This window comes from Mirounga angustirostris, unplaced genomic scaffold (genome assembly GCF_029215605.1).
Source record: "Mirounga angustirostris isolate CCGP_5_RB_7025 unplaced genomic scaffold, mMirAng1.0.hap1 SCAF_1, whole genome shotgun sequence".
Classification (NCBI taxonomy): Eukaryota; Metazoa; Chordata; class Mammalia; order Carnivora; family Phocidae; genus Mirounga; species Mirounga angustirostris.
Window position 1 is genome coordinate 212,819,008 of NW_026991709.1, and position 26,395 is coordinate 212,845,402.

The following is a 26,395-nucleotide window of genomic DNA, read 5'->3' on the forward strand; positions in this document are numbered from 1 at the left end:
CGCTAGTGGGTGACAAAGGTTCCGGAGGTCGGCTGATTTGAAGTTCTGGGGAGGTTCTGCGCCCCCTAGAGGTGAGCAGCAGCTCACAAAAATTCCGTGGTGACGCGCCGTGGCCGCTGCTCGCGACATTCCCTGCTCTTCACTCCTTTCTGGAGCGAACACGGAGGTCGGCGTTGAGTGCTTACTCTGTGTGCTGGGCTGCGGGAAGCCACACGTGTTCCTGTGTCCCGAGCGCGCACCAGGGGACCAGGGACAGCTCCCACGGGCTCATGTCCACAGAGCAGCCTGGACGCCCTCCCCCAGGTTTACCTGGAGTCCCGGGCAGAGACTCATAGACCAGCTCCCGCACCCACCTGCCCTTCACACATGCACGCATCCCCTCCCGCACCCACCTGCCCTGCACATGCACACCAGCTCCCAAACCCACCTGGTGCAACAGAGCAGTGGTGGGTCAGTGGAGAGAAGGGGCCCCTGAGAGGGTGTGTGAGCTTCCTCTGGCTGCTGCGTGGTTACTGCAAGCTCGCTGTCCTAGAACCACACACGTTTATCATCCTATGGTTTGGAGGTCAGGAGTCTAAAGTTGGGGCACCCGGGTGGCTCAGTTGGTTAGGCATCGGACTCTATCTCAGCTCAGATCATGATCTCAGGGTCGTGATATCGAGCCCTGCGTCAGTGTGGAGCCTGCTTGGAATCCTCCCTCTCCCTCTGTCCTTCCCCTCGTGTGTTCTCTCTCTCTCTCTCTCATTCTCTTTCTCTCAGGGTGGAGGGGAGAGAAGTCTAAAGTGGATGGGAGAGGGCTTCAGGGCGGAATCTGTTTCCCTGCCCTTCCCAGCTTCCGGAGTCCGCCTGCACACCGCAACTCATGGCCTGGTATCCACTCTGGCCTCTGCTTCTGTCGGCCCATCACCTTCCCTCTCTCCCTCTGACCCTTGTCATTAGGCCACCTGGACCATCCAGGATAACCCGCCATGACGTCCGTTCACTTAATACAGGATCCTTAATCTTTGAATTAAGGATCCTCATGATTCTTAATTTAATCACATCCGCAAAGTCCCTTTTGCCATGTAAGGGACTGTATTCCCACACTCTGGGGATTACGGGGCGGCTATGTTTTGGGGGGCCATGACTGCTGGCCGTACATGAGGTGGTGAGGAAAGGCTACTCGGAGAAGAGGACCTTTGACTTTAGACCCGAGTGAAATTCACAGAGAAGCCCATGGATTTTTCTCCCACCTTCAGTCCTGGTGGCCTTGCACCCCTTCCCGCCCGCCCTCTGGCCAGAGAAATCCTCCCAAACTCATACCCTATTTGCATTTACCCATAGTGGGGCTCACCCCCAGGCAGCTTTTCAGGAGGTACGTGAACTGAATTGCTGAGTGAATGGATTTCACCCCTCACCCTGTGCCAGGCAGAACCCTCTCAGCAGCCCCAGGACTCCCACAGCCCCAGGCTCCTCCTCTGGCCCAGCCCTGACCCCGGGGATCCATGGGAGTGGGGATTCCCTGTGTGTGTGTCCTGCTTCATCCTCTCCCCTCTGGGTCTCATCTGGGTCTATTGAAAGGAGGCGGTCACCTGAGTGGTTCAGTTGGTTAAGCATCTGCCTTCTGCCCAGGTCATGATCCCGAGGTCCTGGGGTCAAGTCCTACATCGGGCTCCCTGCTCAGCGGGGAGCCTGCTTCTCCCTCTGCCCCACCCCCAGCTTGTTCTCGCTCTCTCAAATAAATAAAATCTTTTTAAAAAATGAAAGGAGGAGGAATCCTGATTCCAGCAACAATCTTTTTTTAGTTAAACAATAAAAAACATCAGAAGTTCACAGTTCACAGAGCCCTGTACTGCGGCCTAAGGGAGAAGTGCATCCCCATTTCACAGATCGACAAACAGGCTCAGAAAGGCAGAGTCACTTGCCCAGTGATGCGCAGCGACTCGGCAGCAGTGAACCCAGGCCAGATGGATCCCGTCCGTCCTTGAGTGGGTGGCAGTGGGAGGCGGATGTCAAGGACCCAGCCCCTCTTCTGGGCGGGGGGGGGGGGCTGGGGAGCCCCACTATTTGCCCAGGGGCTTGGAGGCAGCAGCAGGGAGACTCCAGTCACTTGCTTCCCCGTAGTCGGTGAGGTCCTGAGCAGCCACCTGGATGCAGTACTTGGCTTGGGGCCTCACAGCCCTGAGGGTGAAGGATGTGGCTTCAGTAGGCCCCACCTGAGAGTGGAAAGAGGGGTGAGGTCAGTGGGAACAAGGAGGCTGGGAGGGGCCGTGGGGCACGGAACCGCATGACGGAGCTTCGGTTCCCCTGCTCCATCCCAACAAGTATGCCCCGAGGCCCCCTCCATATCGTTGCTCCTTCCTGATCCTTGGCCCCCTTGGTCCACACCCTTGTGGACCACACAGACCCCCAACCCCAACTCCCCGCTCCTCCTCCAGGCCCCAGCCCCAGCCTCTGCGATCAGCCTCAACGCCTCCCTCCCTCCTGGCCCCGCTGTATTAACCTTGTTTCTCAGTTTTCGGCATCTTCTCTTTCTGCTACCGGCCGCATCTTGCTGACCAGGGAGATACTGCCCCTCCCGGGGTCAGCGGATTCTTAGAGATGGCCTACCAGCCAGGAGCATGGCTCTCATGTACATGCCAGCCCATCAGACCCACAGCCCACTCCCTCCAGCTCCCACACAAGCCAGCCGTCCCCCTGCCCTCCAGCCTCCCGCGGCCAAGTGCAGCCCAGCGGCGGCCAGAAGTCTTCAAGCTCGCCAGCCCCCAGCGAGCGGTTCACCCAGCCCTGCCTTGCCTTCCCACCGAACCCCCCACGTTGGCTGGGCCTCTTTCTCCCCGGACTCCTGTTTCTGCCTCCCTCCCTCCCGTCCTGATGTTGCCCGTGTGGGCCTGTGTGGCATGGCATGTCCCCTTCTCTGGGGAAATGTAATCAATTCTTGCAATGGCGCTGACCTCTCCGCGTCTGCTCTCAGGCATCTCTCTCCCGCCATTCCCACTCTCCCTCTTAGATGCGGCTCTGTCCTCCTTCTGAGTCCCCCTCTTCCTCAGAACAGAAAGACAGACCAATATCCCAGTCCCCCCACCCCCCCGCATCCCCCAACCAACTTCCTGGCCCCAGATCTGACTGTCCGCCTCCCCGCTCGGCCCTGGGTCATCCTGATGGCACCGGATGTGGCCGTTTACGTTTTACATTTAGATTAATTAATGATTGCATAACTTTGTGAATATGCTCAAAGCCTTTTTGCCTTGTGCAGTTTTTATGAGTTTCACGGCATGTGAATTCTGTCTCAATCTAAAAATTGCAAAAATAGGGGCGCCTGGGTGGCTCAGTCATTTATGGGTCCGACTCTTGGTTTCAGCTCAGGTCATGATCTCAGGGTCATGAGATGGAGCCCTGCAAAGCCAAAGTCGGCTGGAGATTCTCCCTCTCCTTCTGCCCCTCCCCCAACTCTCTCTCTCTCTCTAATAAATAAACAAATCTTAAAAAAAAAAAAATCACTTCATTCTCACCACTAAAAAAATTCCAAAAAAATAGAGGCACTGGGCTGGCTCAGCTGGTAGGTAGAGTGTGTGACTCCCTTTTTTTTCTTTTTCTTTTTTAAAATATTTGTTTATTTTAGAGAGAGAGCACACAGGAGAGCAGGGGAGGCGGAACAGAGGCAGAGGGAGAGAGAATCTTTTTTTTTTTTAAAGATTATTTATTTATTTATTTGAGAGAGAGAATGAGATAGAGAGAGAGAGCATGAGCAGGGGGAGGGTCAGAGCGAGAAGCAGACTCCCCACTGAGCAGGGAGCCTGATGCGGGACTCGATCCCGGGACTCCAGGATCATGACCTGAGCCGAAGGCAGTCGCTTAACCAACTGAGCCACCCAGGCGCCCCGGGAGAGAGAATCTTAAGCAGACTGTGCTGAGCGCAGAGCTTGATATGAGCTGAAACCAAGAGTCAGATGCTTAACTGACGGTGACAACCAGGTGCTGGGAGAGTGTGACTCTTGATCTTGGTGGTGTGAGTTCAAGCCCCATGTTGCACTCTACGTAGAGATTACTTAAAAATAAAATCTTAAATAAAAAATAAAATAAAAATTTATTTGTATGTATATAAATGAAAATAAATTGCAAAAATATTTAAAAGAAAACAAATGCACATTAAAGAAAATGTAAAAGCCAGTTCCTTGACTACTCGCCACATCGCCGATGCTCAGCAGCTACATGCGGTTCATGGTACAATTTTAGTCAGTGCATGTGTAGAACATTTCCATGGGCCCAGAAAGTCCCATGGGACAGGGTCGCAGAAGCCTACCCCCTGCAAGCTTGCAGCTCCTGGGTCTGGCATCTGAGGCTAATACACAACTGACCACAGATGCTCGGCAATACCCTTGCCTTACTTATCCTCTACTTTGTAAAAATTTTAAACAACATATTTGTTTTCAATCAAGGTGAAATTCACATGACATAAAATTAACCAATTAAAGAGAACAATTTGGGGCCTTGAGTATATTCCCAATGTTGTGCAACCATCACCTCCTTCTAGTTCCAGAACATTCCATCACCCCAAAAGGAAGCCATGTCCCCATCGGCCATCTCTCTCCGCTCCCTCCCCAGCCCCTGGCAGCCAGAACCCCCTTCCTGTCTGGGGATGTGCCTGTTCTGGATGTTTCCCATAAATGGAATCGTGATGAACACACCCCGTGTGGCCTTCTGTGTCAGGGTCCGTCCCCGGGGCCGCGCATGTCTGCGCCTCACCCCTGTTCCCGCTGAGTGACCTGCCCATGCATGGGTGGATGCATGTGTTTTTCTATTCATCTGTCGACTGACATTCGGGCCGTTTCCGCCTTTTGGCCGCTGTGAATGGCACGTGCTGTCCTCCCCCTCCTCCCCTCCTCCTCCTCACCTGGCGGAAGCGGGCCGATCCGTGATGCTTGTATCGGATCCAGTACTTGAGTGAGAAGATCTCTGGGAAGGGCCAGGACCGGGGGGGTTCCCACTGCACCCACAGCCGCTGCCCAGGGAGGGGGCGCAGGCGGACGCTTTCGGGAGGGTCTGGTTTGACTGACGGACAAGCAGGAGGCAGGGTCAGGGGCTGCTGGTAGGCTCCCTCCTTCATCCAATCAACCAACAAGTATTTATTGAGTGTCTACTGAATGTCCAGCGGCATCCTGGACACTGGGGACACAGCAGTGACCAACATAGACCCAACCCCTGTCCTCTTGGAGCTCAGTCCATCAGGGCAAAAGACAAGAAACAAGAAGCAAATCCAGGGGCATCAAGAGTAGGGAAGAAGATCAAGAGCTATTTAACTCTAAAACATTCCATCACCCCACAAAAGATAGCCTGTCCCCATCAGCGGTCACTCACCATCCCCAGCCACTAATGCACTTCCCGTCCATGGATGAGTCTGTTCTGGACGTGTCACCCACGTGGACTCACACTGTGTCCTTCTGTGTCTGGTTCCCTCCCTGAGCATCGAGGGCTCGGGGTCTGTCCCCAGGGCAGCATGTGTGGGTGCCTCGCTCCTGTTCTTGACTGAGTAATGTCCCATAATATGAATGGAGCCTGTTTTGTGTATCCATTCATCTGTTGACAGACCCTTGTGTTGTTTCTGCTTTTTGTCTATTATGGATAATGTTGCCGTGAACATTACAAGTTTCTGAGTACATATAATTTTCATTTCTCCGGGGTATATACCTAGAACTGGAATTGCTGGCTTATATGGTAATGTATGTTTGACTCTTTGAGGAACTACTAGACTTTCTTAAGAATCACCAGCAACATAGGAGGGTTTGCAGTCTTTAATAATGTGCTCATGGGAGGGCTCACTGAGGAGATGACATCTGAGTACATGTGAGGGAGGTGAGGGAGTGAACTGTGTGGAGATCTGGGGAAGAGGTTTCCAGGCAGAGGGCACAGCCTGTGCAAAGGTCCTGGGGCAGGACCTACTTGGTATGCTGGAGGAACAGAGGAGGTGTGTGTGGCTGGAGAAGAGTGAGTGAGTGAGGAGGACAGGGGGAGGAGGGGAGGTCGGGGGGGGGGACGGGACAGGTTGTGCAGAACTTTGGGGGCCTTGTGGAAGACTTGGGCTTTTACGCCAGGCAGGTGGGAGCTCTGAAGGGCTGACAACAGGGGAGGGTGGGGCCTGACTCAGGTGCTCACAGGCGCCCTCTGGTGGCCACCGTGGGGAGGGCAGATAGTGGGGGTGAGGGCAGGACTGGGCACCAGGGTGGAGGGGATTGAGTCAGTCCAAGCGAACATGGAGGCTGGGCTGGGTGGGGGCTCGGTGTGGGGAGAAGTGGGCGGCTTCTTGAAGAAATGCAAAGGTGGAGCCGACAGGACCCAGGATGGATGGACAGGAGGTGGGTGGTGAGAGCGGGGAGGGGCAAGCAAGCTGGCGGCCCTCCGCACCCCCACGGCCCCGCTGCCACCCACACTCACTGATATGCTCGGGAACAAAGGGCACGAAGCTGCTGCTGCTTCCCCAGGGCTGGACCGCTGTGACGTTGAGTATGTAGGGCACCATGGAGAACAGCTGGACATCTGGGATGGTGCAGCTGGTGGCCTCAGGGGTCAGCTGGAGGCAGGGCCGGCTCTCCCCGTGGGCAGCCACGCCGCGCCTGGACACGCAGGGGCAGCGTGAGGGCCTCAGCGCTTCCCGCCGGACGGGGAAGCGGGGTTACTCAAGGACCTCAGGCTGGGGTCCTGCTGTTGGCCGTGTGACCCCGAGGGAGCCATTCACCCCAACATCACGGAGCCTGTGTGGACCCAGGGCCAGGGGGAACACCCTACAGGGAGACGCTAGGGTCCAGATTCTACAGGCTCCTGGAATGTCAGCATTCCAGCCTTAGAATTCCAACATTCCGAGGTCTATGGACTCACAGATTCTGAAAAAAGAAGATTCTGACTGTCCTGGAGTTCTGAGACCCCAAGATTTCAGACTCTAGGGACAAGCTCAGCGCTGCACATACAGCCTTCCAGAACATTCCACGTGCTCTGACCGCCCCGTCACATGCAGTAGTCACTGGCCGCTGTTCAAAATGTGGCTGGTGCAAGCGAGGGCGGCTTTCCGATTTATTTTATCTGCCCTCAATGTCAAGTTCCCAGTGGTCAGAAAACTTGACAAGGTTGTTCAGGACGACCCAGGTGGGTGACTCTACATTCCCACCCACAGATTTTATAAAGTCTAATCAGAGACCAAGGATTCCCCATGAACATCTAGCACGTGAGTTGAAATGTGCTCTATGTGTAAAATGCACGTGGAGTTTCGGGCTTAGTATAAAGAGAGTGTAAAATATCTCATTAACTTGTAACATGTTGATTACATGTTGACACGATCCTGGTTTAATCCCACTAAATAATACTAGTTTCTATTATGAATTTACATATATAAATTGCACATAAGCATGTTAAGTTGCACTCGATCCTATTAAATAAATTATTTGGAATATTGAGATGATACTGAAGCAAAATATTAAAAGTCACGTCATTTCTCTTTCCTTTTTAAATGTGGCTTCTAGAAGGGTTTGAACTCCACATGTGACTCGCAGGCTGTGTTTTAGGAAGTATATCTCTATTGGCCCATGCTGCTTTGGAATCCCGAGGGTTTCGGGCACTCACTAAGCCTCCAGCTGTCCTGGCCCCAGCGTGAAACCCCAGGACACCCTCCTGGGCACTCTGACCTGTACGAGGCAATGAAGGACGTGGGCTTGGCGGAGTGTGGAGTGGGCAGCAGGGTCCAGGAGCAATCCACGGCAAGCGGGTACCTAGAGGCCCGGCACTGCACCCTGGGCTGGGTGGGGGCTGCTGGGGCCCCGGAGGGAGAGGAAGCCGTGTGAGCTTCCAGCCTGCCCCGGGATTGTCGGAGCCCTACGTGTGCCGGGCCCCAGCCTCCCTGCCAGCCGTCGGCACCAGGCACACAGTAGGTGCCTAATAAAGGTTTGTGCAGCAAATGAATATATAAATGAAAGGCAGCTGCAGGGGCGCCTGGGTGGCTCAGTCGTTAAGCGTCTGCCTTTGGCTCAGGTCATGATCCCTGGGTCCTGGGATCGAGCCCCGCATCGGGCTCCCTGCTCGGCGGGAAGCCTGCTTCTCCCTCTCCCACTCCCCCTGCTTGTGTTCCCTCTCTCGCTGTGTCTCTCTCTGTCAAAAAATAAATAAAATCTTAAAAAAAACAAAAAGGCAGCTGCATCATCTCTCGCCTCCACTACAACCTGTGAAGGCAGGGAGTATTAGCCCATTTTCCAGATGGGGAAACTGAGGTTTAAGGAACCACATGGGGGGACCCGAGTGGCGGGGAGCCCCGGTGGGAGGGAGCTGTCTCAGCGTAGCCCCTCTTCCTAGCAGCTTTGTTTAGAAGTGCATGGAATGAATGCATGTAATTAAAATGTCTCCTTCTCTCCCTCCCTCTCTCCTTCCCTCCCCCTCTGTCCATGCTGTGGCTGCCACTTCCTGGTGTCGCTTTGCGGTGGGACTGGTCCTCTGTTTCTCCGTTTCCCCATCTGTGCAATGGGATGGCAACCCCCTCCCACCCGTGGGTTATCCAGTAGGTGTGTGAGCTCCCACCCCACAGCCCAGAATATTCCATGGTAGACAGTTCAACTCCAGTCCCCGGGTAGTGTCCTTCTGCCTTGTCCCCCAGGCCCCCGGCGGGTCCCACGTACCTTCTCTCCCGCTGCAGGGTGAGCAGCCCACCCAGAGGGCAAGCACCAGGAGAAGTCTTGAGGCCATGAGTCCACGGGCTCTGCTGTCAGGAGCTGGGGCCGAGAGCACCTCAGGGAGGCAGGGGCCTTGGGTCCCACCCGAGGTGGTCGCGCAGCCCCAGGTCAAAGCCCCCCCTTTCCCTTCCCCGGGTCTGACTCCCTGGGCGGTTTGTGGAGCCAGCAGAGAGCTGTGTGGGGATGGTGGAGGAGCCCTGGTCCCTTCACCTGTCACAGCTGGGTTGGGTGTGAGGTTCTGGAGGCCCTGGGCAAGGGGGCGGGAGAAGAGGCCTCAAAAGAGAGAAGTGGAGCCCCCGTGGCCTTTCCCACAACAGCCTGACTGCAAGTCCTTCCTTCCGGCTGCAGCGAGGACAAGGACGGGGGGGAAACCCCAGGAGGGGGAAGAGGACAGGGAGAAGGATGAGGAAGGCCAGAGCGGGCAAAGACACAGAGACACAGAGAGAGGGGGATAGAGACAGAGATGGGAGCCCGTGAGCCAGCGGCAGAAACAGAAGAGAGACCTGGAGACAGGGAGACATAGGGTGAAGAGAGACCCAGGCAGGACACAGAAATCACCCCTTTACTCACCGACCAACTGCAGGGGTGGGGATCCACCCTGGCCAGTGCTCCACGCTCCAGGCCACGGAGACCAGGGAGGGCAGCCCCTCCTGCGGGACCTTCTCTGAGCCAAAGGGATGCCAAGGGACAGGCTGAGCCCCTACAGACGCAGTGCCGCCCCGGACACTCAAGGAAACCCCGGGGACAGGTCACATTCCCACCTCCCCCACCTTAGCTGGAAAGAGCCAAGAAGCCCCAGGGGATTTCCGGGGACTTGCCCAAGGGCAGGGAGGCTGGGGGTGGGAGGCTCCCAGCAGGGCTGGATTTAGGGTGAGGCAAGTGACTCAGGGCACACTTGGATGCTGTCTTCACTTAACATTTGGACGGTTTGTCCATCACGGACTTCTGACTTTTTACAACACCGCACGAACACAGTATTCATTCCGGGGCCTGAGTCGTTGGTGCAGGAGGTGACTGCCTCACCTGCCAGTCCCCGTTCTACGCCACCCCTCTCCTCCCTACCGCGGGGGCCCAGCGATCAGGCCATACACATTCATCCTCTGCTCCGAGAGCTTTTATTCCCAGGGTCCGGGGTGGTGCCTCGTTACAGGACCGACAGGACAGGGCGCGGGAGAGGGGGCTCACAGGGTCTCCGGTGGGGGTGAGGGCACAGTCAGGGCTGGGGATGACACCGGCCAGTGCGTGCAGGGACCAGTGGGGCAGTGGACGCAGCTAAGTACAGTTGAGAAGGCCCAGGCTGGTGTCTGAGCTTAGAAGGTCAACGCGTGAGCCTGGACGCCCACACGCGTGAGCCTGGCGGGCGGAGGGTCAGTGCTGTGATGCTCAGCGGCCCTGAGCTTGGAGTCTTTGCATCTGTAGGATCTGGCTCAGGATCCGCTGCACATCTTCATCCATCTGACCCTGGGGCGGGGGGGAAGCAGAGAGAGAGAGCACCTGGGCACTCCTGCCCCGGCTTCCCGGTTCCCTCCCGCGCCACCCCTGAAGGCCATGAACCTCAGCTCCTGTACAGATGGGAGAACAGGCCGGGGTGTTGGTGGCCAGGCGGGACTCACCTGAATGGCATATAGGAGGTGGCTTCTGTACAAGGCCACCACTGCGCTGTGGTCCCTGGCAGCCTGCTGTGAGTATGGGGAGGGGTGCTTAGAAAAGCAGGTCCCCCCAACACGCCCCAAAGCCCCCTTTACACCCAGAGCCCCTGCCCCAGTGTGACAGCTGCTAAAATCCTGAACTGCTTTCCTCCCCCGCCCCGTGTCCTCACCTTCAGCTGCTCCTGCAAGGCCTTGACCTGGCCTTGGAGGGCCTCCACCTCGGGGGTGCCTGGGGCCGCTGGCTGGTCCTTCAGGGCCTCCTTAAGACTGAAGACTTCCTTGGAGAGCTCTGTGATCTAGGCGGGGCGGGTAGGGGGGACCTCCAGTCACCCTGAGCCTGGGGCCCGGGACATTGGACCTCCCCAGCACCTAGGGAAGAGGCTGGTGAGGGAAGGTCACATCCTAGAGGCTGGCAAACTAGGCCCGTGAGCTAAGAATGGCTCTCACATTTGTAAATGGTTGGGACGGAAATGTCAAAAGAAAAATGATATTTCATGACATAGGAAAATCAAATTCCGAGCTCGTACATAAAATGTCATTGGTGCGCTGCCAGGCCCATTCACTGACACGTCAGAGCCGAAAACATGGACTCTGGCTCTTTCCAGAAGTTTGCCGATCCTGTCACAGCCCCTCTTGCAGACTCTGGAAAGGGGAGGCTGACAGAACGGGAGGCCCAAAGCAGCCTGGCCTGGTGGGGCTGGGTCAGGCAGTCCTGGGCTTGGGTCCCTCCCTACCCCTTTCTTGCAGGAGATCTTGGGAAGACGGCTTAACCCCTCTGAGCCTCAGTTTCCTTATCTGTAAAGGAAGGAGAATCACGGTTCTCACCTTGGCAGGTTACTGTGATTCTGAACGGAGGTTAAATCTACACTGTGCCTGGCAAACAGCAGGCACTCAATAAATGCTAAGCTTTATTATTATACTACAGATCAGAGGTTCTCAATCTCTGCCCTCAGGGAACCCCAGGCCATGTGTGGGGATGTCTGCGGCTGTCACATTGGGGGTGCTCCTGGCATGGAGGGGGTGGGGCCAGGGATGCTGCTCAGCCCCCCACAGTGCCCGGGACGCCCCCCCATAGAGAATGGCCTGACCCCAGTGTCACTAGGTGCCGAGGGGGAGAGATCCTGCAACAAATAAACCATAATCTCGACCACAATTTTATGTTCATTTTGCAGAAGGTGTTAACAGGCTCAGAGAGGTCAACTGACTTGTTCAAGGTCACATAGTGAGCTAGGGCTGGGGGACTCTGTGCTGATGCACCTGGGGCTCTGGGAGTCATGTGCCTGTCCAATGAGCGAGCGACCTGACCTGTCACTCTGACATGTCACACTTGGCCTCTCAGAGTCTCAGCTTGCTCATCTAGAAAACAGGAATAAGAATGCCTTCTGGCTTTCGGGGTTAGAGGGAAATTAAAAGTGATAGTGTGTGAAAACCACCCAACTCAGTAGCCATGGCCTGCTGTCAACCATCGTCGTTACTGAAGACCAGAACTTGGGAAGCTGGGTCCAAACGCTGGCTGAACCTCTGCATGGCTGTGTGACCTCAGGCAAGTGGCATCCCCTCCCTGTGCCTTGCTTCTTCAAATGGGGAAAATAAGAGCACTGATCTTATGGGAACTTGACGTGAGGATTACATGTGTTAGTCCATGTCAAATACATAGCTCGGGGCCTAGCATGCAGTAAGTGCTCAGTAAATGTTAACTGTGGTTATAATTCACAGTTAGAACAGTAGCCCACATGTCTGAGTTGTCCCCTTCCTTCTCTGTGCCTCAGTCTCCCATCTAGAAAATGGGTTGATCTCCCAAGACTCGTTCATCTGGGACATTCTTGGATTTCCCCCAACCTTTGTTGGGTGGGAACCCCCCAAGGGAGCACAGGGAAAGGGGACGCACCTTCTTGTCCTTCTCCTTGGCCATATCCAGGGCTTCCTGGGCACGGCTCTGGGCCTGGCGTGCCCGCTCGGCCTCGGTCCGTAGCCCCAACAGCTGCTGTTCTGCTGTGGCCAGTTTCGCCTCGGCCGCATGCCGCTCACTCTTCATGAACAACGCCTCCCTCTGGACCTGCAGCCCAAGCCCATGAGGGAGCGTGAGCCCGAGGACATGAGGACCCCAGAGTCTCCTGACCCTTCCATTCGGGCCCGAGGACATTCAAGCCCATTCTGATATCGAGGAGTTTGACTCAGGGAGTGCTGGGTTCTTCCCGGACACCACAAACATTCCGGCCCCTTCTTACACTCATGACGTGTTAGCTGTGTGGCCTCAGACAACTGACTCAACCTCTCTTTGTCTGTTTCCTCATATGGAAGATCAGGGTAATAGCAGTCCCCACTTTGCAGAGTAATTGTGAGGAGGAAATGGACAAATACAGGGCATGTGCTTAGAACAGAATCATTATTTTTCCAAGAAAACGCTCTTTTAAAATCAGTTAATTCTGGCTGCCATTTACTGATCTCTTATACTATGACTGCCCTAAATCATTTATAGAGATTAAAACATTCAATTTTCACCTGAGAATTCAGAAGTATTATTATCTCTGTCCCAGGGGTGAGTAAACAGAGGCATGGAGAGAAAAATGCTTTCCCAACAACAACTAATGAATGTGGCTTCTTATTCACATATTTTGTTATAACACCTGCCAGTTTTTGTGGGTTTTTTTTGTTTGGGTTCTTTTGTTTTTTTTTTTTTAATATTATTATTATTACTATTATTTTTAAAGATTTTATTTATTTACTTGAGAGAGAGAATGAGAGCACATGAGAGGGGGGAGGGTCAGAGGGAGAAGCAGACTCCCCTGGGACTCCAGGATCATGACCTGAGCCAAAGGCAGTCACTTAACCAACTGAGCCACCCAGGCACCCTTTTGTTTGTTTCTTAAGAGAAGAGACGGAATCAAATGTCCACCACGAGGGACAAAATATATATATATACATATATTCCCAATATATATACATGTATATATATGTTCCCTGGCCTTAAAAAACCCAACAACTCAGCATCAAAATCTACTGGGTTGAAAATATTCGATTAAAAATCTCTGGGCATGGGGCGCCTGGGTGGCTGTCATTAAGCATCTGCCTTCGGCTCAGGTCATGATCCCAGGGTCCTGGAATCGAGCCCCACATCGGGCTCCTGCTCAGCAGGAAGCCTGCTTCTCCCTCTCCCACTCCCCCTGCTTGTGTTCCCTCTCTCGCTGTGTCTCTCTCTGTCAAATAAATAAAATCTTAAAAAAATAAATAAAAATAAAAATTATTTTAAAAAAATCTCTGGGCATAACGTCCTCCTACTTTTGGGCTGAAGAATCAAAGATGATCCCAAGGCAAAATGACAAGCTCTAAACAGCCAACTGGAAGAACCACAGGCAGATTACAGGCCAGCAGAGAAAATGGTGTCATAGTGAAAAAACATCAGGTTCCCTGCTCAGTGGGGAGCCTGCTTCCCCCTCTGTCCCTCCCCCTGCTTGTGCTCTCTCTCCCTCTCTCTCTCAAAGTCTTTTTTTTTTTTTAAGATTTTACTTATTTATTTGACAGAGAGAGAGAGAGCACAAGCAGAGGGAGCAGCAGAGGGAGAGGAAGAAGCAGGCTCTCCGCTGAGCAGGGAGCCCGATGCAGGACTCGATCCCAGGACCCTGGGACCATGACCTGAGCCAAAGGCAGATGCTTAACGACTGAGCCACCCAGGCGCCCCTCAAATAAATAGTCTTAAAAAAAAAGGGGGGGGGGCGCCTGGGTGGCTCAGTTGGTTAAGCGACTGCCTTCGGCTCAGGTCATGATCCTGGAGTCCCGGGATCGAGTCCCGCATCGGGCTCCCTGCTCGGCAGGGAGTCTGCTTCTCCCTCTGACCCTCCTCCCTCTCATGTTCTCTGTCTCTCATTCTCTCTCACGCAAATAAATAAAATCTTAAAAAAAAAAAAAAAAGGAAAAGAAAAAGAAAGATGATGGGGTCAAGATGGCCAAAGGTTTTTAAGAAAAGATAACACAAGTTGAGATGTCCAAGAGCTCAGAACAGTTTCAGGGTCAGCCATGCACCCAGAAACGCTAACAGGGTCAGGTGGCTACAGGACTGGAACCCTGGCTGCGGGTCGGGCCGCCAAGTGGCTGCTGGCTGGGCTGGGGCCGGGCTGTGCTGGGCGGGGGCCCGGCTACGCTCACCTGGAAGACCTCGGCGCTGGTCTTCTCATGCCGTCGCCCCAGCTCCTCCAGCTGCCCCTCCAGCCGGGCCACGTCAGCCTGCAAGGCGCCCACGATGCGCTCGTGCTCCAGGCTGGCCCCGCCCCGCCCCCGCTCCCGCTCCAGCTCGGCCCGCAGCCGGGCGGCCTCCTTGCCCGTGGCCACCGCCTCCCGCTCCAGGCTGGCCGCCCGGCCCCGCAGCTCAAGGGCCTCCTCCTGCAGCCGGCGGTGCTCGCAGGCCGGCACCGCCGACTGACGCAGGGCCTCGGAAGCCTCGCGCAGCTCCGCCAGGCCCCGCCGAGCCTCCTCGCAGGCCGCGGACAGCTCAGCCGCTCGGGCCTCAGCCGCGTCCCGGGCTCGGCCCAGCTCGGCGGCCACAGCCTGCTGCCTCTCCCCGGCGGCCGTGGCCGTGGCCAGCTGCTCCCGCAGCACCTGCAGCTCCCGGCTCTGCTCCAGCCGCACCTCCTCCCGCTGCGCCAGCTCTGCCCGCAGGCCCCGGGCCTCCTCCTCGGCCAGCAGCCGGCCAGCCCGGGCCTCGTCCAGCCGGGCTGAGGCCGCCTCCAGCTCCCGGAGGCGGGCGTCCCGGACTCCGAGGTCCTCCCGGGCCTGCTCCAGGGCGGCCCGCAGCTGGACCATGTCACCGCCCCCAGCCGCTCCGCCGCCCTCAGCCTGGCGCATCCGCTCCCGCAGCAGGCCAGCCTCGGCCTCAGCGGCCTGGCACTTGCCGTGGGCCGCCTCCAGCTCGGCGGCCGCCTCCCGCTCCCGTTGCCGGAGGGCCTCCTCCAAGCCGCGAATCCGGGTCTCCAGCTCTGCCTGCAGCTGTTCGGAGGCCTCCGCAGCACCAGGGGGGAGAACCGGGTCCGGGGAGGCCCTCGGGACTGCAGCCCCCACCAATGTGGCCTCCACGTGTGTGGTCTCTGTGCCTGCGGGCACGGCCTCCACGCCGCCTGCTCCGCTGGCCCTCATTTCCCGTTCCTCTGCTTTCAGCTTTGTGGCCTTGGCTCCCGTGGCCTTTGCCTCTGGATTTCCTCCCTCTTCCAGAGCCTCGGGTTCTGGGGCCTCGGCCCCCGTGGGTTTTGTTTCTGTGGCCTCGGCCCCCGTGGATTTTGTCTCTGTGGCCTCAGCCCCCACAGAAGCTGCTTCCACAGTTTCCAGGCCTGTGGCCTCCTCGTCTGTGGTCTCAGCTCCATTCACTTTGGATCCCAGAGCCGTGGCACCATCAAGCTCCATTTTCGTTGGCCCGTTCCTGGTGGTCTTGCCTCCCATGCCCCTGCCCTCCCCAGCGGCTGCCTCCTCTTCCCCAGGGGCGCCCCACGTTTCCTGTCGCTCCAGCGCCCGCAGAGCCTCCGCATGCTGCCTGCAGAGCTGGTCGAACTCAGCCCGAAGAGAGTCATAGAGGGCCAGAGGGATGACCTCGGCTGACCCGTTCACCTCCATCTCGTCCTTCTCGAAGCTCTCCAGGATCTGGGAGGTAGTGGGGAGCTGGCGGGAGCTTGTGGCCATGGGGGCTCAGAGTGGCACCGCCACCTTCCCTGCCCACAGACTCAGCCGTGTGCCCACCCTGACCCCTCCCCGGGGAACAATCCCTCAGGTCCTCAGACCTGTCCCCATCCCACCCTCCAGGGCCTCAGTTTCCCCACCTGGACCTTCTCCATCAGCTCCTGGTTTTGTCTGGTGAGTGCAGCCACCTGCTCCTGCAGTGAGGCCAAGAGCTCCTGGGCTGAGGGGCTTAGCCGTCTGGAGAGCAGAGCCTCGGCCCCTGGTGGGCGCACAGAGTCAGCCCCGGGTGTCCTGGGCCACAGGGGATGGGAACTAGGGGTCTGGAGCAGGGCGTCAGAGCCCCCAAGGCAAGCAGGTGGGATGAATAATGGGTGGGGGCCAACCTCCCTCCCAGCTTCAAACTCTCTCCATGCCTGTGGGTCAAGGCTCCATTTCCAGGGGCCCCAGGGACAAGGTGGACAGGGGTGCATGGAGGGAGGACGGGGGTGGGAGCTCACCTGGAAAGTCAGACAGTTCTCCCTCCTCATCCTGCAGAGTGGCCACATCATAGCTGGTATTCTCCCGCTCATTCTGGGGGGGGACAGGGTCCGGCACCAGTATTACCCCCTTCCCAGCCCCAAACCTGCCCCCAAGAATCTAGAGAGGACAGGGGAATCCACGTGTCCCCATCGCTCCCCAGGAGCATCAGACTGGCCGTGTCTGGGCCACAGTGTTTGCTGAGTGCCACCTGTGTGCTGTGGGGCTATGCTGGGCTCCCCGGAAGGGCAGGGAACAGCCCAGCCACTGCGCGAATGTGTGATGCCTGGGGGTGTATGTGCGGCCTGTGTGTGTGGGTCACGGAGAGAGGGATGCGGGGCTGTGTCCTCACAGGGTTATGTCTGGGATCCTGCATTGGGGTCACGTCGGGCTGAGGGTGTCTGCATGTGAGTACAGACAGCTCAGGGTTCAGGGGTCTGTGGTGAGCACGGGGGTGTCGCGTGGCCCCCCACCCCTCCCGTGTGAGTTCCTGTGACTGTGTGTGATTTTGTGCTTGTGTTTTAGTCCGTTGTGTGTGTGATCGCTTTGACCGTGCTTGTGGATATAGGTGGGTCTGTGTGCGTGAGCACCAGGTGCACACGGATGTTTGTGTAGTCACGTATTGGGGGAAATACTTGTGCGTGTACATGGGTTTGTGGGTGTGTCGTCCGCGTGGGACGGAGGAGCGTCTGTTGTGTAGGCGCCAGTATTTCTGGCGTGCATGTGGGAGTAGGCTTGCTGTGCTCACCCGTTTAACGTGCAAGACCACGTGTGCGTGAGCGCGGCTGCTCATCTGTGTGTGTCCCGGCTCCGTGTTTGGAGACGTGTCCACTGTGCACGTACGTGTGTGGGTGTGTTGTCTGTGACGGTGCGTTTGTAGGTTTGACTGTTGTGTGTTCGCGTGGGAGAGTCTGTACCTACACCGGTGTGGCTGTCCCGTAACCACAGCGCGCGCGAGGCCCCGCCCCTGCCCCGCAAGGCTCCGCCCCCGCCCAAGGCTCCGCCCCCGCCCACCTCCAGCAGGGACAGCCGGCTCTGCAGACTCTCCACTTCCCGTCCCAGGCTCTCCTTCTCCTCCTGCTTCTCAGCCAGCAGCTGCTGCAGCTCTTGCACCTGGAAGGAGGGCGGCAGCGGGGGGGTGGGGCTCGGCCAGCCTCCTGGAGGAAACACGGGCGGCTGAGGGGCTGGCTATCTCCGCACCTGCCACCTACCTGTCTCTCCAGGCTGTGGAGGGAGCTGGCCTCTGCCTCTGGCAGCTGGTGGGAAGAAGGGGGGACAGGGCTTGAATCTGGGTCGGGGGTCGTCCCCACCCCACCTCCGTAGTAGCCCCCCATCCCCACCACAGACAGTGCTTGTGCACCTACTGCGCACCCGGCACCCTGCTCTGCCCCCTGACTCATCACTAAGGATTTATTGAGTGTCAGACCCTGTCTTGGGGCCACTCATTCACTGGCTCACTCAAATACCCGTTCTTCCAATAAACATCAGGTGAGTCCTGTGAGCCAGTCATGGTCAACCATGCCTATCCTCGTGGGCTTACAGTCAAATGGGTGAACGTGAATAAAATACATGGCATGCCCAATAGCACTAAGTGCTTCGAATAAAAATAAAGGGAACTGAGAAGTGAGTGGGAGCTGTGACAATTTTAAATAAGGTAGGCAAGGGAGGTGTCTTTGGCAAGTGGTTTCTGAGCAAAGACCTAAAGGAAAAGAGGGAGGGAGCCACAGGAGCATCTGGGGAAGAGTGTTCCAAGCAGAGGGCACAGCACATGCAAAGGCCCTGGGGCAGGACCAGGCCTGGAACACTGGGGGAACAGCACGGAGGCCCGTGTGGCTGGAGCAGAATAAGCGCGGGCGGAGAGAGGGAGGCGGGAGCTAGGAGAGGTAAGGGGAGTCTTCCCCGCAAAACTGCACCCCACCCCAGGCTTAGTCTTAGGCCCACATCGCTGTGGCCCCTCACCTCCTGCTTCCTCTGTTCCTGGTGCTGCTCTAGGCCCCGGATCTTCTGCAGCAGGCGACCCCTCTCCTGTCGCAGCCGCATGATCTCCTCGTAGGCATCTTGGTCATCCTGTTCCCCCCGCCCCAGGGACCCACCACCTTCACGTGAGGCCCACGGGCTGTCCCCTCCAATACCTGAGCCAGAGCTTCCTCCCCTCCTGCCTGCCCCTGTTCCTCCCCGCCATGGCCTGGCCGGGGCATCTCTCACCGGCACGGGGATGCTGGCAGGGGGCTGAGGTGCTTTCCGCTTCTTGGGAGCCCCTCGCTTTTCATGGCTGGACACAGAGTTCTGAGGGAAGGGGTGACAGGGGCACATGGGGGATATGCCAGCCTCCCACCCAAATATGCCAGCCCAGCCCCACTATCTGCCATCAGCCCCAAATTGGCCCTCACTTCCTGTGTGACCCTGAGCAAGTCCCTGGCTCTCCCTGGTCCTCACTGATCCCGGCATAGAAGGGGCCATACTTCCTGAGAGTTCCAGATCTTATGCTTCACTCTCTGCCCCTCTCTGTGCCTTGGTACGTGGTACTAGACCAGATTGTCTACAAGTTCCCTTTCCCTGTGGAGCTGAGATGCTGTAGGGCCGGGAGAGAGAAACAGGCCAGACCTGCCTTCTTCCCTGACCTACACCAGCCCTCACCAAACTCAGTTCCCTCTACCAGCCCACCCCAGCCCCATGGTTTGGCCCCATCCCCGCAGTGTTCTCACCCAGTCCTGAGAGTTATGCTGTGGGTGCTGCTGTCGCTTGGTGGCAGCATACCCTGAAGGTGGCATTCATCCCAAACAGGTCTTCCTAGGTCATAACCCTGGGACAGAAGTCCATCTCCTCCTTCTCTTCCCATAAAGCTTGGGGCAATGGGGGGGGGGGCATTGTGTGCAGGGGGAGGGGACTCATTCACTGCTTAGAGATCCATACCTGAGATGATGCCTCGCCTGAGTCATCCTCTAGGAGGGCAGGGAAGAGAGGGAAGCAGGGTCAGGCACTCTGTTTTAGGGGCTCCATTCCCAGCCCTAGGAAGGACACTAGTGAGGGGACTTATGGCTGGGGTGGGCTCCCAATTCCCCAAGAATCAGGACTTTGAAAGTAGGACTCAGCTACTTTTGCAGATGCTTAATAGGAGGGCCCTTGGAACTCTCAAAAGGGGAGGACAGTGGCACCTCCGGGATGGTGCAAGTAGGGGTGCCAATTCTTAGGAAAGGCAAAGATCCAAGGATAAGAATGGCCCAGGAAAGCAGAGTGGATCCCTAGATTAATCTAAAAGCTCTGGGGCTCCTTGAAACTGTTCTGAGTAGCATCAGGGGAAACATGAAACCTCCCGTAATGCAGCCAATAGAGATACCTTGAAACTACTACAGCAGGGAAAGGGGTGACAAGAAACTGCTGGGAAGGAGATGGGGGGTGCCTGAAATTGCGTAGGAGGGGCTTGCATACCACTGGGTGGTGAGGGGCGCTGGGCTGCCTCCTGCAGGAGGTGCAGGATGAGTTTGTCTCCTGCTAGGGCACCGTAGTGAGCAGCATCCTGGCCCAGTGCGTCGGTGATGTCTGGCCGGGCCCCACCCTGCAGCAGCACCTCCACTGTTTCGGGGCTGGCCCCCTCACAGGCCAGCATCAGGGCTGTCCTACTAGGAGAGGGGGCTACTGAGGAAGCGAGGACATTCTCACACCCCCAAGCCCTCCTCAACACCCAGGCTGGGTGGGTGGGTGGGGAGGGTCAGCTAGATCCCCCACCCACAGAAGTTAAGAGACTTGCCCAAGGTCACACGGCGTACAATGGACTAACTGGGAGGGGAGATACTCACCTGCCCTGCAGGTCCTGGTCATTTGCAGCTGCCCCCTGCTGCAGGAGAAGGCGGCACAAATCTGTGTGACACATCTGAGCCGCTATGAGAAGGGGTGTTGTACCTGACTGGTGGGAATTAGGGGAAAGATGAGACAAAAGGTGAGAGGCAGATCTTGGGAGGCAGGGAAGCCTATATGAGTGCCCTTGAACTTCACTCCAGACCTTCTCACACTTTTTAAAGGGTGCCTGGGATGCTGCCACTTGGTGACGGTGTACCTCAAATACATCATCTTCCCCAAAAGATCCCAGAGGCTCACCCGATCTCGGGGATTCAGATGTGCCTTGAAGGAGCAAAGCATTTCTGAGCAGGAGAGGCAGCCGCCGGCCGCTGGAAAAAGAGGGAGGGTAGGTAGGGCAAGGTTTAGATATTTTCTGGGGGCTTTCTGCCTGCGGCGATTCTTATTCCTTATTTCATGAGAAGTGCCCACCTTCCCTGGGAGGGCAATGGCAAAGGTATGACTCCTACGTTACAGATGAGGAAACTGAGGTCCAGCCAGGTCCATGGTCAGCCAGTAGGGTCAGAGACAGAGCTATGATTAGGTTTGCTAACCCGCTGTCCCAAGCTCTTTCCACATTCCATCATGGCTCCCTCTTAAGGTGGAACTTTTGACTAATGTTTATGTATTTCCTCTCTTTGATTTAACTAGCATTGTGTACCTGCCATGCACCAAACCCCATACAGAGTGTTAATGTTTGCTGGATGGATCAGACGGTCAGCTGAGACTAGGCAGGCTTCTTGGGGTTGGGTCTGAGTTCTGAGTTTTGAAGGTGAAAGGGGGAGGGTAGAGTTTTCTTAGTAGGCAAGGGCTGTGAAGTGGGGAAGAGCATGGTAAGGTCAAGGAAGTGGGAGACAGTGTACATGTTCAGAGCTGTAAAGAAAGGAGGAAGGGTTTCATGCTAGGGGGGTCACTGGAAAAGTCAACAAGCTCTATATGATGACCTGCTGTGTGCCTGAGGGGGTATGGCATTTTGTTTTCTGCTGTAATCCCCATGCTTAGAACAGAGCCTGACACACATAGCAGGAACTTAAATATTTATTGAATGAAAAAACCTAGTGCGCTTCCAGTGTGACCAAAGGCACCACTACCACTAGGTGGCAGCATACTCCAACTGCAGGGAAGTCTTAACCAGTGATTAAAACCCCAAAGCAAACACAAATGTATTCCGTGTTCCCAAAAGGTCAAGACGTTTCTTGAGGCATTAGTGAAAGTCATTCCCCAATCTCACAGGCATGGTGGACAGATGCTGGGCTGAGATCTGGTTCTGGCAGGTGGGTCCTTTCCCCTCCCTCATGAAAGAGTTTAGATTTAATGATTTTTAAGGATGCCTGGACCTTTGGTCTTCCTGAGATCCCCTAGGATTTGGTCAAAGGAAATTGTACTCTGGTCACACACACCCCAAGACTGCCACCATGGTTGTCACCCAGGCCTGGCAAACATCAGGCTGTGCTTTGGAGTCAGGCAGCCTGGGTCTTCCCTACTTTCTTGTGGGCGAGCCTCAATCACCTTTCCTGTCCAGTGGGGTGACTGTCTGTGGCTCAAAGGGTTGCTGAATATTAATGCTGAGCCCCAGGGCCTGGCACACAGCAGGAACTCGGTGAGGAAGGAGGAGGAAGGAAGCAGAAGGTTCATGGTAGGTCCCCAGGGCCCCGGGTAGAAGAAACCCCAGCCTCGCACCCTCTGGGTCATGGTGGGCAGGGCGAGGCTGGGCTGCACCCACCTGCATGATGCAGGGCCGTCCACCCACTGCTGTCCACAATATCCACCACGCAGGACGCCTGTGGGGGGAGGGGTGCGGGTCACTGGAGGTTCTCTAGGAACTGCCCCTTCTTAGGCTGTGCCAGAGTTCAGGCTCCTAGACTTAGCACTTCTTCCCTCCCCCATCTCCTCATGGGCCCCCAAGTGACTTGGCTTTTATGAAAATTGGTGAGAAAGTGGAAATCGCTGGGAGCTTGGGAGAAGCTGAGGGTTTGGGGGCTGGGTGGGAGCTCTGAGAGTGACTGTGCCTAAGAACTACCTAGGGTTTGGGGAGAAGCTGGGACTCAGGTGATAATCTGGTACTGGGCGTATATCTTGGGTGTGGGAAGTATCCAGATGCTCAGGGAGTAGCTGGTTGTCCAGGGAGTAGCTGGGGCTCAGGAGTCAAAGAGGTTAAGACATATCTAGGATTCAGGGAGTATCTAGGGGCTTGGGGATTTCTAGAACTTGGGAGGGAGGGAGGAGCCAGAGGAAGGAAGCATCTAGGGTTGAGGGAGTATCTGATGCAAGACAGTAAATGACCTGTAGCAGTTGCTTCAAGCACTGTGGGTGCCCATACTTGGCGGCCAGGTGGAGGGCATTGTAACCTGAAAGGCACGGAGTGTCTGCTTGGGCTCCACAGACTCAAGGAGCTTCTGGCCACTCCCCAAACCTGTGTCAACTGTTTGTAATGAGCTTCCCCGCGTCCAGTAAGTTCCCAAACCCCAGGTACTTCTCCAAACCATGCTACTCCGTGGCCAGAGACTCTCCAAGCTCCAGCTAGTCTGCATCCCAGCCTACACTCCACTCCCACGCACTCCTCAAGCCCTCCTGCCCCGGTGACTCCCCACGTCCCCAGCTACTCTATATGCTCAACGCCACTGCCCCTCAGAATCCAGCTGTCCTATATGTTTCCGCCAGTCTGTAAACCCTTGCTATTCCACGGGCTAACTCTTTCCCCATCATCTTTGATACTCTACAAACCCTCAGCTGCTCCACACATCCCGGCTGCTCTGTCTCCTACGTTGCCCCAAAGCTTCAGACATGGCTATGCCCCACGCCTAGTTACCTCCTGAGCTCCAACTATCCCCTTTGGCCGTGCAGTCTATCTCAGATATTCCCTCAGGGCCCTAGTCAAGTCATACACCCAGATTCTCCTTTTGTCCCAGCTACTCCCAGAGCTCCAGCTACTCAACATACCTGAGATACTACCCCCTAACCTCTACTTGCTAGTCTCCTGTCGCCAGATACTTCTCAAGTTCAGGTACTCCTCTGTTCCAGCTACTTCCTCTGACTTAACCACTACCTGAGTCCTGGCCACTCCCTGACCACAAGCTGTCGACTGACCCTGATTGGTGCCAGCTCGGGTCTTTTTCCTTGGGCACTGCAGCCAGACATGTCCCTGTGCCTTCCTGGGAGCACTGAAAGGAACTCCCCCTTTTTCACCAGGTCACCGAAGCCACGGAGCAGGGCCCCACTGGACCCCAGGCTGGGCACCTGGTCTGAGTTCCTCGTCCCTCCCCCAGGCCCGGCAGGTAGTACCTGCCCCATCCGTGCTCATGACGTTGGCGCCATGAGCCAGCATCACCTCTAGGCAGCTGGTTGCTCCCCTCATGGCAGCCAGGTGGAATCTGGAGGTCAGAGATTGGGGATCAGCTGCAGGATGGCCGCGCCTCGTCCCTCACCCCCCCAGGGCATGGGCACTCACGCGGACTTGCCCTCGGGGTCCAGCTTCGTGGGCACCAGCCCCTTGCGGGTGATGAGGGCGGCCACCCGCGCCACGTCGTTGCTCTCCACGGCCTGCAGCAGCCGCTCATCACTTTTGCCCCACTCCTGGCTCTGCAGGGCACACCCAGAGGGTCGTGGGGCCAGGCGATCACTGCCCCCTCCCAGCCCCCCCTGGCCAGAGCTCCAGGCTTCACCACCTGCCCCTGGGCACTTGCCTGGCGCCTGCCTCTGGCTGCCGGCTTCAGGATGGGGCAGGGGCCGCAGGGCGGGCAGGAGCCAAGGTCAGTGGGGCTGAGCCACAGCTGCAGGGGGAGGTAGTCCTGGGGAGGGGGTCTGAGACAGCATCCCCCCAGTCTGCATCCCCCAGCATCTGCCCCCAGGTCCATCCTACACCCACTACCAGCATCATCCTATTAAATTTCCCCCAGATCAGCACCCAGCCGGTCCTTTAGTGAAAACCCCCTTTCCAACATCACCCCACCTCCAAAATCTTCCCATAGGAGCCCCTAAAAGGGTCCCTTTAAATGTCCTTCAGAACTGTCCTCTGTCATTCATCCTTCTTAAACTGACCCCAAAATGCCACAATTGTCCCCCAAATGTTCCAAGATCTGTTCCCCAAAAAACCTTACTTAGCATGTAATGCATTCCAAATGTCATATTCAAATTCCTTAAGTTTCTCCAAAATCATCCCCCTAAATGACCCCAACATCTGTCCTAAAAATGTCCTTCCAAAAAAATCCCTTGAATATTCTCTGAAATTGTTCTCCAAATGTCAATATATTTTCCCGAAAAATGATCCCTCAAAATATAGTCCAAATTGTCCCCTCAAACGAACCCATCCAAAACTATTCTCCAAAACTGTCCCTCCATATGTCCTCTAAATTTTCCAGTGTTCCCATCTGTTCTCAAAACTGCCTCCCAGAACGTCCCATGTCTCCCCAAAGGTCCCACCCATCCCCCAACCTCTGCCCCCTTGCCCCGCGACCCCCTCACTCCGGGTCCTTCCCGGGTCTGGGGCGGGGGTCCCGGCCGGGAGCGGCCAGGGGCGGGGAGGGGCGGAGTGGGGAGGGGAGAGGAAGGGCCCGAGCCCCGCCCGCCCCCGCGCCCCCTCCCCTGGCCCTACCGCGGAGGAGGCGGCGGCGCACACGCACAGCTGCTTCATGGCGGCCAGGGCTCCGGGTGCCGGGCTCGGTGCTCCGGGAGGCGACCGGGCCGAAAGGGGGGTGGGGGGGCCGGGAGGGCCCGAGGGAGGGGCTGGGGGGGTTGGAGGGAGGGACTGGGGAGTCCGGAGGGAGGGGCTGGAGGGGACCCGGAGGGAGGGGCTGGGGGCTGGGCGGGGGTCCGGAGGGAGGGGCTGGGGGACCCGGAGGATGGGGCTGGAGGGGGCCCGGAGGGAGTGGCAGGGGGGACCCGGAGCGTGGGGCTGGAGGGGGCCCGAAGGGAGGGGCGGGGGGACCCGGAGGGAAGGGCTGGGGGAGCCCGGAGGGAGGGACAGGGGGCTGGAGGGGGCCCGGAGGGAGGGGCTGGAGGGCGCTGGAGGGAGGGTCCGGAGGGAGGGGCAGGGGGGACCCGGAGGGAGGGGCTGGGGGAGCTGGAGGGAGGGTCCGGAGGGAGGGGCTGGGGGTCCGGAGGGATGGCCTGGGGGGGGTTCCGGAGAGAGGAAATGCGGGGTTGGAGGGAGGAGCTGGGGGAGCCTGGAGGGACGGGCTGGAGAGGGCCTAGAGGGAGGGGCCGAGAGGACCCGGAGGGAGGGGCAGGGGGCTGAAGGGGGGCCCGGAGGGAGGGGCTGGGGGACCGGGCGGGAGGAGCAGGAGGGGCTGGAGGGCGCTGGAGGGAGGGTCCGGAGGGAGGGACTGGGGAGGGGGCTGAGGGAAGGCCCGGAGGGCGGGGCTACGGAGGGTCGGAGGGAGGGGATGCAGGGCGCTGGAGGGAGGGGATGCAGGGCGCTGGAGGGAGGGGCTGGGGGGTCCGGAGGGAGGAACTTGGGGGGGACTCGAGGGAGGGGTGGGGGTCCGGTTGGAGCTCTGCCGCCCGGCCCGCGCGCCCCAACCCCCCCTCCTGGAGGTCCGCCCCCACGGTAGGGGTCGTGTCGGGGAGGGGCTAGGCTCCGAGACCAGGTGCCGCCTGGGCACTCCCTGACCTTCCTGCCTGGAGCAGGATGTGGCCAAGGAGGCCGGCTCCCTTGGCCCCGCGGGCTGCCCGCTGGATCTCCGGGGACCCGCCCGCAGCGTCTCCGCCTCGTCCGAGCTGGCCGCGGGTCGCAGGTGACTCCGGGCCTGAGCCCCCGGCAGCCAGAGCTTCCCACTCTGCCGGGCCATCATTCATGCACTCACGCACCAGGGGGACCCAGCAGGCTGACAAACGAATCTGAATCCAGGGCCCTATCCCCAGGCCCTCCGCACTTAGCACCTATACGACCCGGCCAAGATACTTGCTTACCTGCTTCGGACTTCACTTTCCTCACCTGGAAAATGGGTTTCAAAATAAACAGTTGCTACTGCACGCAGAGGGTTTTCGGGAGGACTAATGAGATAGGCCACGCAAAGCACTCACCAGTGCCCGGCACATAGTAAGTGCAGT

General features: G+C 57.4%; 2 protein-coding genes across 20 annotated transcripts; both read right to left on the reverse strand.

Moving 5' to 3' along the window:
- Positions 1–1,767: 1,767 nt before the first annotated feature.
- EBI3 (Epstein-Barr virus induced 3) lies at positions 1,768–9,431 on the reverse strand. Of its 3 annotated transcripts, none has more exons than XM_064573320.1 (7): positions 9,258–9,431; positions 8,634–8,726; positions 7,653–7,773; positions 6,412–6,590; positions 5,338–5,505; positions 4,874–5,031; positions 1,768–2,195 (listed from the first exon to the last, which is right to left on the reverse strand). In XM_064573320.1, exons 2-7 carry the CDS (start codon positions 8,698–8,700, stop codon positions 2,043–2,045), a joined length of 846 nt encoding a protein of 281 aa, XP_064429390.1. In that variant the 5' UTR covers positions 8,701–8,726; positions 9,258–9,431; the 3' UTR covers positions 1,768–2,042. The 3 variants fall into 3 exon arrangements, with proteins under 3 accessions (XP_064429390.1, XP_064429384.1, XP_064429393.1); XM_064573314.1 differs by having other exon boundaries at positions 7,653–7,776; XM_064573323.1 differs by lacking the exon at positions 5,338–5,505 and having other exon boundaries at positions 7,653–7,776; positions 8,634–9,431.
- A 183-nt stretch (positions 9,432–9,614) lies between these two features.
- ANKRD24 (ankyrin repeat domain 24) lies at positions 9,615–25,616 on the reverse strand. 17 transcript variants are annotated; one of them, XM_064573259.1, is made up of 21 exons: positions 24,939–25,607; positions 24,031–24,117; positions 23,796–23,926; positions 23,630–23,718; positions 22,631–22,695; positions 22,071–22,128; positions 20,609–20,679; positions 20,311–20,417; positions 19,943–20,133; positions 19,427–19,455; positions 18,719–18,799; positions 18,473–18,580; positions 17,725–17,769; positions 17,528–17,626; positions 16,495–16,567; positions 16,138–16,256; positions 14,480–15,961; positions 12,225–12,392; positions 10,507–10,632; positions 10,301–10,366; positions 9,627–10,148 (listed from the first exon to the last, which is right to left on the reverse strand). In XM_064573259.1, the coding sequence occupies exons 1-21, from the start codon at positions 24,975–24,977 to the stop codon at positions 10,071–10,073; spliced, it is 3,312 nt and encodes a 1,103-aa protein (XP_064429329.1). In that variant the 5' UTR covers positions 24,978–25,607; the 3' UTR covers positions 9,627–10,070. The 17 variants fall into 17 exon arrangements, with proteins under 17 accessions (XP_064429307.1, XP_064429315.1, XP_064429335.1 ...); XM_054505036.2 differs by having other exon boundaries at positions 9,634–10,148; positions 19,943–20,130; positions 24,939–25,603; XM_064573237.1 differs by having other exon boundaries at positions 9,615–10,148; positions 10,301–10,363; positions 18,473–18,799; positions 24,939–25,612.
- Between the last annotated feature and the right edge of the window lie 779 nt (positions 25,617–26,395).